The 18,372-nt window shown below is 48.9% G+C and overlaps 1 protein-coding gene across 2 annotated transcripts in view; it reads left to right on the top strand.

Annotated features, from left to right (window-relative positions):
- DENND2A (DENN domain containing 2A) overlaps nucleotides 1–18,071 on the top strand; it is a 64,039-nt gene extending 45,968 nt beyond the window's left edge. For both annotated transcript variants that reach the window (XM_068402323.1, XM_068402322.1), the window contains exons 12-20: nucleotides 413–490; nucleotides 991–1,131; nucleotides 3,324–3,472; nucleotides 11,874–12,051; nucleotides 12,879–12,920; nucleotides 14,284–14,401; nucleotides 15,045–15,284; nucleotides 16,367–16,453; nucleotides 17,348–18,071. In XM_068402323.1, the coding sequence (XP_068258424.1) occupies nucleotides 413–490; nucleotides 991–1,131; nucleotides 3,324–3,472; nucleotides 11,874–12,051; nucleotides 12,879–12,920; nucleotides 14,284–14,401; nucleotides 15,045–15,284; nucleotides 16,367–16,453; nucleotides 17,348–17,379 (1,065 nt within the window). In that variant the 3' untranslated portion in view covers nucleotides 17,380–18,071. The remainder of the gene's footprint in view (nucleotides 1–412; nucleotides 491–990; nucleotides 1,132–3,323; nucleotides 3,473–11,873; nucleotides 12,052–12,878; nucleotides 12,921–14,283; nucleotides 14,402–15,044; nucleotides 15,285–16,366; nucleotides 16,454–17,347) is intronic.
- The last annotated feature ends 301 nt before the right edge of the window (nucleotides 18,072–18,372 follow it).

Raw genomic sequence — 18,372 nt, 5'->3', positions numbered from 1 at the left:
TTTCCTTACACCAGTGCTTGACATTATGACCATGGACTGTTGTTTCACCACTAAGCTGAAGATAGGGTTTGTCTCCCTCAGGTTTAGATAGCTACTAAGCAGTTGTCTAAACCTGTGCTGGTCCTGTAGGCTCAGAGTTGTCTGTAGAGCAGTCTGCACTGCCTTAGTCATTTGACTTAGGAAGTTGGGATCATACTGTCGATGTGCACATTTCTCCCCACTTTCTAGCTTACCAGGGTTTGAGACAGACTTAAGGCATTGTCATCAGCAGCATGCTGTCAAATGTCTGCCAGTTTCTGAGCCAGCCAGTGAGCTGCAGAACTAAGAGACCAGTTACTCTGTCTCTGCAGTAGTTATAACTCTGACGTTTTCTTGGTGTTTTTTGTGTGTGTATTTGTGTTTGTTTTGAAAGCCCAGTGGGAAAGGGAAGCGTCTCCCAGAAGTTTACTGCATTGTGAGTCGCCTTGGATGCTTCAATCTCTTCTCTAAGGTGAGGGGGAAGAGAGAGGGAATTTGTGCTGTAGGCCAAGAGGGACCTGAAAGTGAAATCAGCACCACAAGAAGGGGGATCAGGGAAGCTGATGGCTGAAGAAAGGGCCTGAAATGGTGTTGGGAAGGAACTGCATGCTAACTCCAGAACCTAGCGAAAACACAGTTAGAAGGAAAACTAGATTGTCAGCTGTTGCCTTGTTCCTTCAACGGAATTACCAGAATATAAACACTGAGGGATTAAAAGGTGGAGTCCTGACTCCGAGGGTGGTGGGGAGTTTGCAAATTGTAAGCTTTCCGTTGACCTCACTGGAGCTGGCTTTCTCTTGTTGAAGGAAATTAAGGGTCTTCAATTGCACCTTTTACCTTCTTCTTCATGATTCAAGGTTCTATGTAGATGCTGGGTTAAGGAGAGAACATAGACACTGGTGCGCTTTATTCCTGGTGTTACCTCCCTCCTCCTGTTTTACATGGTCTTGTGTCTTCATGCTTTTATTTCAGATCTTGGATGAAGTTGAGAAGAGACGGGGCATCTCCCCTGCCTTGGTGCAGCCGCTCATGAGGAGTGTCATGGAGGCACCTTTCCCAGCATTGGGCCGGACAATTACAGTCAAGAACTTCTTGCCAGGCTCAGGAACAGAGGTAAAGACACCACCCTAGAGAGAGGGAGACTTAGGTCAGCGAATGGTGCAGGACTGATGAGTGGAAGCTGGGATTGTGACATAGCCCTGGGGATCTTCAAGAACAGATTGTCTGGCAACTCTTGGGGAAGCTAGGGAGAAAAATAGGGACTGGAGGGGATGGCATGGAGACTTCAGTGACCTCAGAATCAGAAGGGAAATCATATGGTAAAAATGAATGTAAGGACACAGCCGTGCTAATATGGCAAAATGGAAAGGGGCATTGGCCTTGAGGCCACGTGGCACAGACTGGTGGGCCGCATGCTGCACAGCAGGTGACCTTAGATCTGCCCGAGGCCCCCCACACTTAACTTCCTGAAAGCAGGGTTCATAGCATGTGCTCCAGTATCCTTAATACAGAACGAATGTCTGTGTGGGACAGGGCACAGCGTTCTGGTCAAAGAGTACCTGAAACCAGCCAAGGGCAGTGTTGCAGCCTTTGAGAATGGCATTTTCACAGCATGGAGGTGAGGGTACGTGTCGCATCTCCCACAGTGCGGTGTGAGGACAGTGGGAGAGTTTTAAGAGTGTGGAGCTTCTGGGCGTAGTATTGACAGACTGTGGGAGGCTGGAGAGAGCCAAGCTGAACGTAGTCTTGGCCATACTTCCTGTTGGGCACGGTGTGCCTTGAACGTGAGGAAAGTGAGTGAGTTGATAGAGGTGGTGCCTGAGGGCTTTCAGCATAGCCCTATGTGATGGCATTCTCCTCAACCAAACTGAAAACACTTCAAACTAAATGAAATTACTGCAGAGCACATGCATAGCTGGTTAAAAATCTGCACTCGAGGAGCAGAGTCCCAGGGATGTGCTGTCAGGCTGTGAGTATGTTTTGGCTGGTTTGTTTCTAGGATCCTGAATGTTCATTAATTATCTGGTTGATGGCATAAACCCCACATTTACACAATAGGTAGATGACAGCATTGGGACGGATTGCAGGCACTTTGGGGAGTAAGGGATTAAAATTCGAAATGACCTTGCTAAATTGAAAGTTTGGTCTGAAATTCAATACGGACAAGAGCAAAATGCTGGGAAGAAGAATGAGTAGTCTAATACAACATGGAACTAACTGAGTGAGCAACAGTACTTCTGAAAAGGATCTGGTGGTATAGTGGGCCATAAAGTGAGCTAAAGTAACAGTATGGTATTATTTAGGCAAACTCCTGCATGGTGAAAGAAAGTGAAGGGATGAATAATAATTACAAGCAATTTTTCTGCTTTCTGGCGTTGGTAGAAATTTATTTAGAGTATCATTTTCCAAAAAATGCAAACAATAGGAGAAAGCCCCAGAAGAGTAGTTCCACTTACTAAGTGGTTTAGAAAATACAGTCAAAGCTTGAGAAAATTATTTGCTTAATATAGAAAACAAAGGACAAAGGAGGACTTGTGATAATAACCTTGCAGTAGACAAGAAGTTGCCTACAGGGAGGAAGGTGACCGGTTGTTCTGAGTGTATACTGAGAGTAAGACAACAAGTAGTTTAAGTGATTTGCCACTGACACGTTTCAGCTGCAAGCTTGGTGTTGGTCAGGGTAGTTCAGAACTAGAGTAATTTTCTTGTGGGATTTATGAAATGTGTGGTGTTGGAGGCTTTCAAGAACAATTTAGATAAGCATCTATCTAAGATAAGGAGTATGAAGTGCTAAGGTGCTGTGACGGGAATTATTTAAATAGATATGAACAAAGAAAAATGCCCACAGGCTGCTCTTTTCTATAACTGATATAAAAAATTTATAGTCAGTAGGTTAGGCATCCAGATTTGTGCAGTAAAAAAAATAAATAAATCATAACTGTAAAAATAAGAGTGCAAATTTGAAAGGCTCCATGCCGTTCTGCTGCTTGAATGCCAGAAACCCTGGAAACCACTCCTAGCTGGACACAAACTAGTTTTCCTCTTTATGAAGAGCTCCCTGTCCTCAGTCCAGTGGGGAGAACTTGTGGTTGGTCTCATGCTGTGCCTATTGGAGTGGACTCTGGATCGTCTTCAGCTTCATCTGGAAGGCTGATTTGTGGGAGGTAACACAAGGAAAGACTGTTTGAGGGCTTAACACTGTGCAGTCTTCACCAGCACAGTCGGTAACGCTTGTTGGCTGTCCATGCTTGCCACAGTATGGATGGACAGTGAGAACTGCCCTGTGGTCTTTGTCTCTCCAACAGGTCATCGAGCTGCGGCGGCCTCTTGACTCCAGGCTTGAGCATGTTGATTTCGAGTCCTTGTTCACATCCCTCAGCGTGCGGCACCTGAGCAGAGTCTTCGCCTCCCTGCTTCTGGAAAGGAGGGTGATCTTTATCGCAGACAAGCTCAGGTACCCTCTTCCATTTCCTTATACAAAACACTGCCAAGGAGGAAGGCTGAGAAGACCACAGTGACTGATCTCTCTGCCTTGTTCTTTTTTTCTTCTCTGCTCTTTTCCAACTTCTTATCTGATGTGAGTAGGGCTGTACTTCCCAGGAGTGGGGAACTCGGGCCATGCACCGTAATTTTGCTTTGCAGCTTGCAAACAGCATGCTGCATCTCATCCCCAAGGAGAACCAAATTCCCTTCCCTCCAGATGGTTTTAGAGCAGAGGCCTGGTGCTAAATAAATGAAACCCCTCCTTTTGCTCCATGATGCTGCAGTGTTCCCCACTGAGCTGTGCTGGAGTTTCCAAGGATCAAGCCTCGGGCAGAGATCACCGTCCCTTCTGGGTTGTTCCCTGATGTCACAAAAGCATCTTCAATCTTCAGCTTGTATTTTAATATTGGTTCCTAAAGATTTTTTTTCTTGTGAGAGATGAAAGTAAAGGATGCAGTGAGGGGGAATGAGACAGAGGACTTCCCTCTTTTATTTTTAATCTGCTCAATTTGTTGTCTTTGGCTTGCTTTTTTTTTTTTTTTAATTTTTTTGTTTGCTGTCCTATATTATGAAAATGGGCCCAGGTTTCTTCAAGATCTTGTGCAGCTGGTGGCTGGCAGCTCTCCAGCCCTTGAAGCACTTGAGGATTTGGGGAGGGGAGAGTTCGCCAAGGCTGGGGAAAGAAAAGCTGCCTGGATGAGTAATGACACTTAGGAGCACGCTCAGGTTTCAGGAGCCTACAATGCCCCTAAGCTGTCTGTTTTCACAACTTACAGCCAGCAGGCTGCAGCTCTGGGACTGAGCGCTGGGGCAAAGGATGGGAAGGCCCCTTCTACAGGAAAGCTAAGGGAAAAATTCATCCTGCAGGGATCCGGGGCTCTTTGCGGGCAGAGCTCAGGCAGTCTCATCACAGGAATAGAAAGGCTGGAGAGAGGTAAGCTGCAGCATCCAGGCAGCACTGGCTGCTTGCAGTTTTTGGCAGCTGCCTTGGGTCAGAGAGGGGAAGATTTGCCTCTTTATAATCACTGATACGTTATATGCGTAGATATTGAGTATTCTGGATATTTAAGCCACGCGTTTCACGCAGAGCATTCAGACTTGCATTGAAAACGAAATAATTCGTCCAAATGCTGTATTTCTACTTAGCGTATATGATTTACATGATAATTTATGATGACAGGCTTTGTTTTCAAAGGTTTTTCTCCTCCTCTGTAGGACAAGTTTTACATTTTGAGAAAATCTGTTAAGGACACAGATGCCATTGTAATCTCTACATCAGGGCTGGGTGATAAGAGTAAATGGTAGGGACTTTGTTTTAGTTTTGGTTTTTTTTTTTAAGGCTTCACTTTAGAATGAACCTTTATTTACCAGAACTTTTCCTATCAGATCTTTATATCACACCACCATGTTTTCTGAGCATGGTATGTGTTACAGAATATCTCTAATTCAAAGCACTTCCACAGGTTTTAGTGGTTTTTTTCCCCCCATATCTTCTGTCAGTATATCCAGGGTCCTTAAGAATGAGTCCAGTGGCCCAGGCCTATAGAAGAGAATGGGAGAAAGCTGTAGAATCATAGTTTCTACATCTCTAAATATACTGTAAACAGCTTTCTTCTGTGAAAAAAGAATTGTCACGTTTTAAAGATCCAGGGTCTGCTAGGCCACAGGGCTCAGATTCAAATACTTACTATAGATTTGCCAGCTCTCTACAAGACTTTTAATATTTAATGTTTCTGAGAAGACTTTGCTCTGAGCAATTTCAGGAGAGTCTTTTTATTTTCCTGTAACAAAATATGGAGTTTCTCTGGCTCACATTTTTTGTGGAGGAAAAACTTGAAAATCACCCCAAAGGACTGTAAAGGCTTGAAAAACAGAAAACAAAGAAAATAACCCACAAAATTAAGTAAATGATTGTATTTTAATCCGGTTCAGTGACTTTGAGTGCACTGGATTGGTGAGCCTTTCGTAAGGTAAAGAGTGTCTTCTACTTGTTGGTGGAAAGCTGATGGTATTGTAGATACAGGATCTTCTGTCCCAATGATACTTTCCCTGGGACAGGAACACACTGAACTTGATGAACATGAAGTAGTATTTACTTCAGAGGTGAAAATGCCAATTTCACAGGAAAGAAGAGAAACTCTTTTTGGCGATAGCATAAGAGAAGAAAAAAAACAATAAAAGCAGCTGTTGGAAACTTCTCAGAGGTTAGGAATGCTAGAAATAATCCAGCTGAGAGAGATTAACAGGGAGAGTGCAGGTGACATGGTGAAAGATGCATAATAAGTTGCATTTATCATTCATCTTTGCAGTTCTTTATGGGGGCACTAACAATAACTATCTGTATGTGTGTGTCAAGGTGTGTCTGGGCATGAGTGACAGAGAAAATGTTGTATGCAATTTATGTCTTTTAATTGCTGTAAAATCAGTCTGTGGGAAAAGAAAGCTGGAAGGTCTCTTGCCAAATACTGTGTGAACTGTGAAATGTTTTCAAGCTGAGCCAAAAAATGCATCTAACAAGTGTACAGCAAGTGAAATACTTTGTCTTTTCCATCTTTAGAATGAACATTGAGTGTTTTTTAAAGACCTGTCAATCCAAAGCTTGGCAGCGGAAAAGGAAAGAATTTGGTTTATTAGTTTTTGAGTGGGTTTTTTCCCCTCTGTTGCTATGGAAATTGGAGTATACGTTGCCTTGCAACCCAGGAAAATGACTTTGTTAAAATGATGTTGATCTGTGTAGTCTCCTCTAGCTTTTGTTCACTCCTGAACTGTAAACTTTAGTCCTGGGGCGGTGGAGGCCGTGGCACAGGTTAGGCACTGCAACATGAGAGCTGCTTTTGTTTACAAGTGATGCTGCCTGGCACACAGTTCGAGGCACTGAAGACCAACATTTTAGAAGGCATCTTGCAGATAGAAGTGGCCTGATTTCACAAGGTACCTAGAGCTGGGCAGTTTTTACTGGCCTGAGGGGCAGATGTGTTGGATTGAGAGAGCTTATTAAATCAGGAAGACTTACATGGGCTTAAAATCAAGGCATCTTTTTTCCAGATCTCCTCAAAAGCCTGTTGTGGATCTGACCAACTTGAGCAATTGCCTGTGTCCCTGCCAGAAACCACAGCTGTGTCAACAACACAAAGTGGTCATTGTTATCAAAGGCAGATCTGAAAGAATTAGAGTAGACACTTTAAATGTGGTCATCCCCAGTAAAAGGTAATTAATCATCAAGAAGAAGCCATTTCCATGTGCTACAAAAACAAATCTGGGACTGTGAATCCCAGCCTTGCAGACTTTTCCTTTTTGTATTGTGGTTAGGGAGAAGAAGAAACCCAAGGATGAAGTTTGGATGTCAGATAATAGTGTTGTTTCTTCAGATCATCTTAAAGTTCACTTCTTTGCCTGCACTAACCTGCCACGTCAGTGGGAGGCAGTGATGGTCCCCTCAGCTGGTGGAACCTGCCATCGTCCTGGCAGGATTTGCAGGAATGCTGCACGAAGTCACGGGGCAAAGTTTGGAAGCTCCTGCGCCTGTTAAATGTTGTAAACCAGATCTGTGATCCATCATAAGTAAATCCAGATGTGACACAGTGTCAGAAAGCCAAAGGTGTTTGTAAAACGAATCCTACTGTAGCAGAGCTTATGAAAAAGAAAAGAAAAAAACATGTAATCAAGCCATGTTAAATTGCCAAATGCCAGCATATTTTCAGCAGTTTGGTTCGTGCAGGGAGCAAAGGGCTTCCTGGCATTAAACTCCAAAAGGCTGATTGATTCAATAGTGTTTTTCAGAAATCATGAAGTATTCTAAACCCAAAGAGAGATTCAGCTTGGGAGGCTTTTTAGCATAGGTGCTTGCCTTTGGAGCGGAATGCTGGAAACCCTGTAGTCAGGCTGAAGTTTGGGAGGAAAACAACCAAACTGAGCAGCCAGTATCCTTCCTTAGAAGCTGTTACAAGTTGTCAGGGTGTCTTTTTAGAGCAAGTCAAGCTAGTCTTGGAGCAAGTTTTGCCAGGAAGGAAAGAAGAATTTCTATGTAGTTGCAGCTGTTGTGTGCAGGTTCTGTATTGGCCGCCTCTGTTCAAGGTGACTACCAAGAAGCAGAAGCTCCATAGGGTGCTGTGTGATAGGTTTTTGCATAGGATGCTGTGTGGTGGGAAGGCCTGTTGTTTGAGCAAACAGATGTTACAAATTGCTGCAATATCAGGGGAGTGCTCAGCCAGAGAGATCTGTGTGTCAGTCTATATCCAAATCAGCCCCTTAGGGAGCGATCTGACACGGTTCTTTGTGCACATCAATACATTTTATCCTGTATACTAGCTATATCTCGGTCTCTCCTGCAAGCTCCTGTGCAAGTGACGTCAGACATGCAGCTCAGCCATGTCCCCTACAGGAGGCTGAATGAACCTGAAAATGTGCTCAAGATCTTGAAAGTATACTTTAAAGACCTGCAGTATTTTAAGGATTAGCTGTTGAAACCAAAAGCCTTAAAAAGTGGTGTCTGTGTCCCATTTGAACAACTGGGATTGAACTTCTGTGACCTGACGGTAGTGCATCACACTTCCCAGAGCACACTGCAATCTTATTGGGCTGATCTCTTCATTCCTGGTGGTGTCTGGAGTGCACCAAGCAAAGCACAGCACCCTGGGTCAGTATTATTCCAACGGCAGCAGTTATCATCGTGGTTATGGGATATCAGGGGATATCCCATATCAGGATATCCCTGGGATATCAGGATTTCAGTAGGGACGCTGGCTGTGGCTACGCAGAGGCATTGTCTGCCTGTTTGATATAAGAGCCCTCAAAGAGCTGACCGACACTGAAATAGTTAGTGCTTTGAGAACACATTAAACTGTTCTGGTTGTGTTGTGCACATCAGCTGTGGTTGGTTCTGTGCCCATCTCACAGAAAGGGGTATCCAGCTTGAGCAGTGCCCAGAACTGCAGTGGCCACGTTCACCTTCTACACAGAGGGGTACCCGCGGTATTACAACCGTGGTGAAGTTTGGGCAGCCTCCCCCATCTCTGCTGCCTGAAGAGCACACAATCACAGAGATGGCATAAAAGGAATTTATCGTACTGGATTCTTTTTCAAGGCTCAGTAGCTGTGGTTTGAGTCAGCAGTCCCTTAGTGCTTGTTGCAGTGCCGTATGCAACAGGAGGGCGTTTAGGCTTGAGTCATTTCAAAGGACTGAGGTTCTGCTGGGCTCCTGGCAAGCTGCAGCTCCCTGGGACTATCTGCAGAGCAAGTCTGACTGAATCACATACAGAAGAGCCACCTCAATGTTACCTCCTCTGTGCCCATCTCTGAACTGTTGTGTCTTCAAAGGAGGGTCACAGACCTCAACCCTATCGGTATTGTTGCCTAAAAATGTCTTCCACAGTGAGAAATGTTTCAGAGCAGAGATGGCTAGAATTTATCCTGGAGGTAATGAGGCATTCACAGATGGAAAGGTGGAAGGGGAAGCTTTCTTTTTTACTTCCCACTGCATGGTGCATACAATTTCAGACTTGCACAGCTCTTGTCTGTGACTTCCACTAACTGGACCTCAGCCATCCTTCCTCCCACTTAATCTCTCACGTACCATGTGTACTCGCTGGGACTTGAGAACAGGGTTGAGGGAAGAACAAGCCACCATAAATATAGTAGGAGACAGCATGCTGTAATATCTCACCATGCCATAAATAACCATGTACTTCAGCTGCTCACTGTTCCTCTGAGGAGCTCCCTGGAATCACAGAGCTCCTTTCCCTTGGTTTTCAGGTGCTGTCTATAATGGCAGTTCCCACCTTTAGGCAAGAAAGTTGGATGTGCCTTCAAGATCGAGGATTTGTGACAAAGGTGAAACTTCTTAACACTTCCATCTTCAACCTCTCTTCAAAGAGGAGGAAGTCCAGTGGTGGTGGTCTAAGAGCAATGCCACAGTGCTGCACGCAAGTGATGAAAGGAGGAGTTCTTTCAGCTTTCACCATGATGTTGTTATTATTACTGAGGCTGTTGTCAGTCAGAAATTGAGGAGTGGAAAATCTGCTCTGCGGTAATGGAGTGGTAGAGAAGCCTCTGCTTTTGCATCTGCTAACATAGGCTGAAATGTGTGGGTGTACAAGTAACACCACCTTGAAGGAGGCAGTTTTTAAAGGATCTCATTAACTTGGAGTGTACTTCTAAGATGGCACATTCACTTTTGCTGCAGTTCCTTTCAAGATTAGCTTCTATGAAAGATAAAAAAGGAACAACCTACTCTGATATTGTTACCACATTTTTTTCTGGGTGGTGGGTTTTTTTTTTTGGTAAATGTTCCTGTTTCTTACTAGCTCTGTGTTTTCTCATTATTTTAATTTTTTTTCTCTCAGAATCATTATCTACCTTGCATGTGTGGTGGACACAGCAAGACATGGGCTTACTGATGAGGGCAGACACAGCTTGAGAGCCGTGACAGAGGGGCAGCCAGCAGGAATGAATGTGGAAAAGGGAGGGGGATACTCTTAAGATCTTCCTAAACAAGGATGTGGAACTGAGGGTTTTTTCCCATCTAAAGGCTTAAAGCTCCCAGTCTGTGACACAGCCTTTGAAGGGACCTCCTCTGTTTTTATAGAGTATCACCTTAAGAAAAGACAAGCCTGTGAGTGCACGGGGAGAGGAGACTGTCCCCATCTTATGAAGAGACTTTCTCAGTACACACGTCCCAGGCATCCCTCCCAAGCGCCCGTTCCCTACCTGTTGCAGTCCTAGGTAAAATTCTCACATTAAGCAGATTCCGGCCTCTCCCCTGGGATTTACTTATCTTCAAAAAGTGTTTAACAATATTTACTGCCCGATTTCTTCATACAGTCACTATGACGTCCCAGCAACCGTAATTGTGTTCTGCTAAACTGAGCTTATCTGCTGAAAGCCAGCCAGCTGTGGCCCAGCCACCACGCTCTGCTCGGCGTGTGTTGGCGTTACAGCACAGGGGTTCAAATCCACCAGACTTAGCTGGAGCTAGAGGGGAGGGACAGCAGGCTTCGCTTTTCAGAGCGAGCTCGAGTCCACACCCATCAAACCCCTTCCCTCTCAAGTCAGCAATAAACTGCCAGATCCGGGTTGCTGAGTGTAAATTCCCCCGTGGAGTTTAACAGGAGCCAGCTGGGCGCCCTTCCTCAGCGACGTGACTCCTCCCGGCCGCACCAGCCTCCCTCCCCTCCTCCAGCCTTTTGAGACCTGGATGCTAGTAAAACAAAATGACGTTATCTACAGGGTTTATAGTGGTGAGCCTTCTCCTTCCCTTGATTGCATACAAATGCTTCCAGACCCAGAACAGATGAGTAACTGGTGCCCTGCAGCAAGCTCTGCTGTGTCTGATTGCAGACCCTGCCTGCCTTCTGCCAGAGAGCTGAGGGGGTTTCTGGACAGACCCTCTTGGAAGTTGTCAGCAAAGGCACTTACAGCCGAGCCGCTGGTGGCACTTGAAGGGGGAAGAAGGAAGGCTGCGGTCCTGTGAACTGCGGGCAGCATGCCATAGAGGCCAGCCATGTGCTCCCCTCCAGAGATTTCACTCTCCCATGGTTCTGAGTAGCCTTGGCAGGCTCCACAGGCTGTGAGGTGTCTGGGTAGCCTCCGACTGGAGACCGCTGCCTTTCTCCTTCCCCCGTGCTCCAGCATGGCTGCTAAGAGCTATTGGTATGATTGGGACCGATAGCAAAGTTTGCCATTGGCATGCGATTACTTCTGCAAAGGGTTGCCCAAAGGCAGAGCGTGTATGCTGCACAGGTAGCAAGCCAAGGAGCAGGGGTGGACCATGACTGGAATGACCTGCAGGAACACCTGGGGATGTTGTGGCTGCAGGTTATGCCAAGGGCTTTATCTGGGGGTCCAAGCAGGCCATCCATCTGCACTGATGAGGCCAAGAGTATCGCCAGCAGGGAAGTGGGCCACAGTGGTGCCAAACAGATAGCTGCTGTAGTGATGGAGCCATCTGCACCCCACAGCTGTGTGCTCTCTGTGCTGGACAGTATAGCCCCTGTGCATTCAGGCCTGTGGCTTTCCCATGGGAACAGCCACAGAGGCGTGCTGCAAGAGAATAAACTCATTTCTCTAATGAGAGGCAGTGATATGGAAGACCTTATATGTGATGTTTCCCATTGGGGCACTGGAGGAGAAGATCCTGGATTTCAGTGGGACCGATCTCTGGTCTTGTGCGTGTGAGCCAGGATCGTCTCTTGTAACCTGGGCTCCTGTCTCAAGTCGTTGCTCCCAAGCCTGAAAAATGGGGTCAGAAATTTGGGAAACCCCTTAGTAATTATAGAGATCACTTGGGGAACAACTGCAAGAGCCTTGATTTCTAGGAAGCACCACTCATCTCCTGACTGACCAGTCATCGCCCTCGGTTGTGTTTTATCTTCCAGCACTCTCTCCAAGTGTTGCCATGCCACCGTGGCCCTCCTGTACCCCTTCACCTGGCAGCACACCTACATCCCCGTGCTGCCGCCTTCCATGATCGACATCGTGTGCTCGCCCACCCCCTTCCTCATCGGCCTGCTCTCCAGCTCCCTGCCCCGCCTGAAGGAGCTGCCGGTGGAGGAGGTGAGCCATGCACCCACACCACGGCCTTGCTCTCAGTTGCTTCCAGCGGGCTGAGTCGTCTTCTGTCCCAGAAAGGCTGTGCTTGAGAGTCTGCCTTGGCAGCTGGCAGCGGGAAGGAGCCGAGCTCTCGTCCTCTGGCTCCTACGAGCATGGGTGAAGGAGGAGGCGGACGTCCCCTGGGGAGACAGAGGTCTGCGCTCTGCCTTGTCCGCAGGGAGATCGCAGCCCCCCCTTGGGAAGGCGGGGGGCTGCGATCTCCCACCGTGGGGCTGCTGCGAGTAGGAGGCAATTTTATTGTTAACATTTCTGCATAGTGCTGTCTGGGTGCTAAGCACAAAATCTGCCAGGTTTGAAGTATGATTGCTACAAATCAGCCAAGATCGCTGCCCCTCTAATTAACAGAGGTGCCTAATGAAAGGAATAAATTATTAGGAACCGGGTTCATGGTGCACAAGGGTGAATGCAGCAAGGCCAAACGTGGTCGAAGAGGCATTTCCCTTCCCGCCCACCCAGGGGACAGCAATGCAGCACATGGGGAGAAAAGACGGAGCTCTGACCCCGACGTGGCGGTGAGGAGCGGTGGGCCGGGCTTGGAGCACAGCCTCGTGCTGTCCAAGCTGTTCTGTGGTTTGTGGCAATGTCGTTTAAAAGCCGCAACAAGGGCTCTGCTCTTGGCTCGCGCCTGGGTGCCTGCTCCAGCTGTGGTGGTGGGTAGGAGGAGCAGAGGCAGGGCCAAAGCATTTCCTCCAGAGCAGTTACAGATTCAGATAAACCCCGATGATGGAAATAATGACTTCCCGTTTTTATTCTTGCTCTCTCGTTCTTAGGTCCTTGTTGTTGACCTTGTAAATAACCGGTTTCTGAGACAGGTGAGCAGAGCTATTTCATATCCTTCATCTTCTGTCCTCTTCTTCCACCACACCTTATCTCCATCTGTGTTTGCTGACCTGCCTGGCTGGATGGATCACTTACTCCCCATGCAAACTGAGGCAGGATTTGTGGCTGGCTGTGTTACAGGGGTTGCTGCGTACGTATGTAATATGAGAGTCCCAAACCACAGCTGTTGAGGACCAAATCATTGTGCATTATATATATCTCTGTTTTGTTTTTTAAAGAGGGGAAATGGTAGCACTTGAGCACTGCAGGTCCTGAAGTGGCATCCTGTAAGGCTGAGGGCAGAGCTGGAAAGCCTTAGCTCAGCACTGTCTGCTGGGGCTCTTCCAGCCTGTGTCTGTCAATTCATCTCCTATCGCATACCCAGCCCTGAGCGGGGAAGGGAGCCTTGATGATTTCTTCAAATCCCTTCCTGCCCAAGGAGCTTGTGATTCTTCACTCCTTGTTCTGCATGGGTGACAAGTAGGAAGCCGGTATACGGGAACCTAGCAGTTGCTCTGCAGATGAGATTGTCTGCTGATTTTTACTTCCCTTTGTCATGGAGAGGAGGAGCGGGATATTGAAGGGGAGAGGATAGATGAGCAGATGTGCTCCTGGCCCAGGAACCTAGTTTTGTCCCCCGAGCTCTTCGGCAGATCACTGAGCAGTGCTGGCAGCATCAGTCTCTGCCGTGCCTCAGGTCCCACGTGTGGGATGGGACGAGCGCACCCTCCTGCTGCAGGGAGTAGCGTGCGGGTGAAGGCCGCTTCTTCAGTGCAGTTCTCACTTGCCAGCTGCCTTAGCTGCAGGGAAATGCTTTACCTTGCACCTCCTTTGGAGGTTGAAGCTAAATCACACTGTCTCAGCCAGAGCTGGTAGGAGCTCGCACACAGTCACCGGCAGTTCCTTGGCTTCATTGCTCTACAGGAACTTGTTACGCCTCCATAACACGATCGGTGCTTGAGCAGAGCTGAGCAGGGGGTTGTGCTGGCCTGGCTGCATGCCAGCATTGTTCAGATACGTCCTCTTTGTGGTGGTGTGAGCACTTGCAGGTGGATGATGGGGCCACGGGTGGGCATTGCCTGGTAGCCTCTCAGGTTGAACACCTGAAGTTCTTCTAGAACAGGAGAATATTTGGGACAAGACACCCCCTTTTGTTTCCCTCTCGTGCTTCTTGATAGTCCTGCGCTGGGAGGGGCTGGGAAAGTGCCAAATGTATTACGAGTTTTCCCTCTTCTCCTCATAGATCATTTTTAGTGCTCCCCCTGCCGTGCTGGGAATGGGATAGGAGCTGGTGAGAAGGGCAGGTTCTGACCGTGTCCTGGCCCCAGGCCCTGAGGAGGTGGCTCTGTTTTGCAGATGGAAGATGAGGACTCCATCCTGCCCCGCAAGCTGCAAGCTGCCCTAGAGCACATTTTGGAGCAGAAGAATGAGCTGGCGAGTGACAAGGAGGAGGGCCCTGTCAATGGCAAGCAGGGTAAAGCACAGCTTTAAGCTTTCAGCTTAAAACCATGTCTCTTCCTGCCCCTTTTTCTCCTGTCGCTTCTTAGGGGAGAACTAAGCTTGTATTGAATTTAACACAACAGAAATTGGAGGTAGGTGAGGATTTTGGTTGAAGCTGTGTTAAATATTCCATTGCACCAGGGACAATTCTCTTTGTGTGAAGAGAAACAATACTTACCCCTTCCTGGCTCTGACTGTCCTTGCCTTACAGCTCCAGGGAACACCTGTACTCCTTTTGGGTCGGGGGCATCCCACAGGCCTCTCTCTGCTGCTGACCGTGTGAGCGATGGAGGCTCCTCCAGGGGACAGTCCACCTGCAGAGCTGCAGTCTCGGCGGTGGCCGTGCGGCTCAGAGGCGACTGGGCTGAGGCAGCTCTTTGACGGGCAGTATGGGCACCTCCTGGTTGCAGGGCAGCCAAGACAAAGCTTGGTGGCTTTCAAAGTAGTAGCAGCCCAGTCCTCTGCCGTGGCAAGCACTTCCTAGGATGCTGTCTCTCTTGAGCAGCTTTTACTGCTCAGGCTAGATCTTAAAAAAGCCAGGGAGTTTGTGCCCAGGGCGTTTCCTAGCATGTCCTTACTGCACTGTCTTCACTCCTGCCTCTTTCTTTTCTCCTTAGAGACCAGCCCTTTGAACGAGGTGGTGTCCGAGGCCTTTGTCCGGTTCTTTGTGGAGATCGTGGGCCACTACTCCCTCTTCCTGACCCCCACTGAGCGGGAGGAGCGGACCCTGCAACGTGAGGCTTTCCGCAAGTCCGTCTCCTCCAAGAGCCTCCGACGTTTCCTGGAGGTCTTCATGGAGACACAGATGTTCGGGGGCTTCATTCAGGAGCGGGAGCTGCGGAAGCAGGGGGTCAGAGGTGAGGGGCTCTGCCTGGGCTCTGCACTCATGGAAACTCCACTGTTGCTCCCACAAGAGCTGGGAGATGCTCACCAGCCGCCAGCTCCATCCCCAGCACTGTGGTTGGAGGCTGCAGTGTCTGGGCAGGGACACCGGGAGGGAGGTGGTAGGGAAGTGCTAGCACCGGCTGATGGTTTGTTCTGACACCCCTGTGCGGCCTTCAAGAAGTCACTCGGGGATTTTTTGTCTCTGTTTCCTTATCTTCCCAAAGGGGCGCATTGCTTCACAGGAGCGTGATGAGACATAGTGTTTGCACAGTGTGTGGGAACCGGCGGCTGGAGAACAGGGGCTTTTTCTATGTGGTCGGGTAGTTTCTCTTTGTGGTTGGGGTCACAGGCACCCTTCACTGCTGCAGTGAGGGACATTAGCAGTATCCTCCATGTGTTTGCCTCTTTGTTCCATGTTGAATTCCCATCAGGACCATCAGAGAAGGGGTACACTGCTGGAACAACATTTATTCTTGCACTCCCTCATGTCCCCTTCCCGTGTCTGGAGGAAGAACTGGCTGGACTGGTTATGGCTGTTTTGGCTAGTAGAAAATACGAATGCTCTTGTCCTTCCCAGAGCTGCTTCTGTTATTTCACTCCGGCTATCCCACAGTCCTGAGGGCTCTCCTAGCAGCTGAAGTTCCTCATCCCTGCTGCTGCTCGGTGCTGGCTTAGCAGTTTCCTCCCAAGCACTAAAGAGCAGTGGACACTTGAATAGGTGACTGAGTAAAGGAGGTTTTGCAGCGTGGTAAATCCCACGTGACGATTCCCCAGGTGGTCTCACTTTGTGGACTTAGCTATGCGAGGTACAAAAGCTCAGTCAGCCTTGCAGTGGTGGGGGAGGAGGTGGTAGCAGGGCTTCTTTGCTGGGAGCCCTACAGACACGATCCAAAGATCCTGTCCCAGATCTGGGCTCGCCTGGTGGCAGAGGTGGGTGAGTTGTTCCCTCTCGTGTGCAATAGTTTATTGGTAAGCCAGGACAATATGCTTTCAGATGGGCGTTCTTACTTACAGGGAAGCAAAATAGAAGGTGTTGACTTCTTTCTTTCTGCAGGTCTGTTTGAGGTACGGGCTCAGGAGTACCTGGAAACACTTCCCAGTGGGGAGCAGAGTGGAGTCAATAGGTTCCTGAAAGGCCTAGGTAAGGAACCAGCAAAACCCTTGGCTTCTCAGGAGGCTTGAGCTTCTTGTTGCCTTCATGTTTGGCAGCAGAGAAGCTGCTGAAGGGTGGTGGGACTCTGCTAGTGGCAGCATGTGGTTTCCTGCTCTGGGCCTTGAGGGAGCAGTGCCTGGCCGTGTATCCCTGCTCTGGCATGCTGCTGGCTCTGCCCTCTGGTCTGCTGCTTGTCTGGAGGCTGGTGGGGAACCAAAGTTTGAGCCATGAGCTATGTTTGTGTCTTCCAAAGGATGTGTGGGTCTGAGGAGGCAATGGAGCAACCAGTGACTCAGGGGTGGTGGGTACAATGACACAGTCTCCATGGCCTTCAGGTTTGCCCTTAGGGATCAGCAGTGGGAATTGCCCAGGAGTATCCTAAGGCTGAATCCATTTTCCACCGTAAGTGGGGCTAGATGAGAGCTCCAGACTGAGGTTAGAAGTCCTTGGTAAGTCATTGGACATCATGGCTAAGAGAGTTTGATCTTCTGTTCAGATCACTTCCCTGGCCCTCTTGTCTTTTCTTGGCCATTTAAGAGCAGCAGTGTCTGTGGGGCTGGTGTGCCCTGCCTCTTACCCACACACACTCTGGCCAGGTGAGCTTAGTAATACATTCACCTTCCAGGACTGCTGGGCAGATGGGGCCTGGAACGTGTGCTTGGGGGCTTGCAGGGTCCCAGTCTGCAGCGCGGCTCCCAGGGGGTGGGCAGAGCTATGACCTGCTCTGCAGGCACCTCCTTGAGCTTTACAGGGCAGGTGGCTGTGGGTAAGGACCTGGGGCTGGCAGCAGGGGCGATTCTCTGCGTAGGCTTGCTCGGCTGGTGGTTGTGGGGAGAGTGACACTTGTTTTGCCTGTCACTATGGGGAGTCCTCTCTCTCCAGGTAGCAAAATGAAATTTCTCCACAAAAAGTAAGAGCGAAGTACGTCCTCATTCCACAGAAGAGAATGGCTTTACCATTTAACAGCAATAAATCGGACTATTATCAACCGTTCGCATTCAGCCTGCTCCTGGGAGCCAGCAGCCTTGGGGGAGCTGACCACGGCCGGGACGCACTCGTGTAGACTTGTGGTGCCGCAGGAAGATGTGATGGCTGCGGGGCTGCCGGGACAGGTTTCTGGATATCTACAGTACCATGCACTGGACCAAGGACTCTCTGAACTCTGCACTAGCATGTTGCAGGCATCCCAGCGGATCGGATCTCTTAGCTAGTCGATTCTTTGTTTTGTTGTATTTTTTCTATTTATGTTGGGGTTAGAACAATTATTAACCGAAGACTCTTGCCGTGCCTCCTCTCCGTCTGGTGCTGCCAGGAGGCCAAAGCGGGACTCCCACAGGACTGAGCAGGCAAAGCTCAGGCATGGAGGAGGGGAGGAACAGAGGTGTATGGAAATAGGTCTCTGGAAAGCGAGGATGCTGAGGACTGCAGGGATGATGTGGACTGACCAGGAGGAGCTTCCAAGCAAGGGAGAAGGGTGAGGGGGGAACCACTAAACCTACTGAGGACTTGATGGGCCAGGCAGCTCCCTGGATGTCTGTGCCAGGGAGTCCTGGTACGAGGAGAGGCCTTTCCTTATGCAGTGTAATTAAAAGCGAGTGGTGTAAAAGGCGTGCGGACCCTTGGTGTTTAGGGGAGGGGGACAAGCTGTGTCTGCCCACCGGCCCACCTGGCGCCGAGCGTGAGCCTCTCAGCCCGGGTAGCCTCGTTCCCTTGCCTGGCCACTTGCAGGGGGAGCCCAAAGTGGATCTCATCTGCAGGGTCTTGCCTGGGAGACCCACTTCCCAAAGGTCAGACGGGCTCTGCTCTCCCATCTCAGGTGTCGCTGCCGAGGAGCGCAGCAGGAAGCAGGTAAGGGGACAGGGCCTGTTGCTGCCTCCTGTGCTCCCGGCTGGGGAAGAGGTAGGACC

Source organism: Nyctibius grandis, chromosome 5 (genome assembly GCF_013368605.1).
Source record: "Nyctibius grandis isolate bNycGra1 chromosome 5, bNycGra1.pri, whole genome shotgun sequence".
Lineage (NCBI taxonomy): Eukaryota > Metazoa > Chordata > Aves > Nyctibiiformes > Nyctibiidae > Nyctibius > Nyctibius grandis.
Note: the sequence above shows the minus strand (reverse complement) of the source record. Positions and strands in the feature narration are given on the sequence as shown.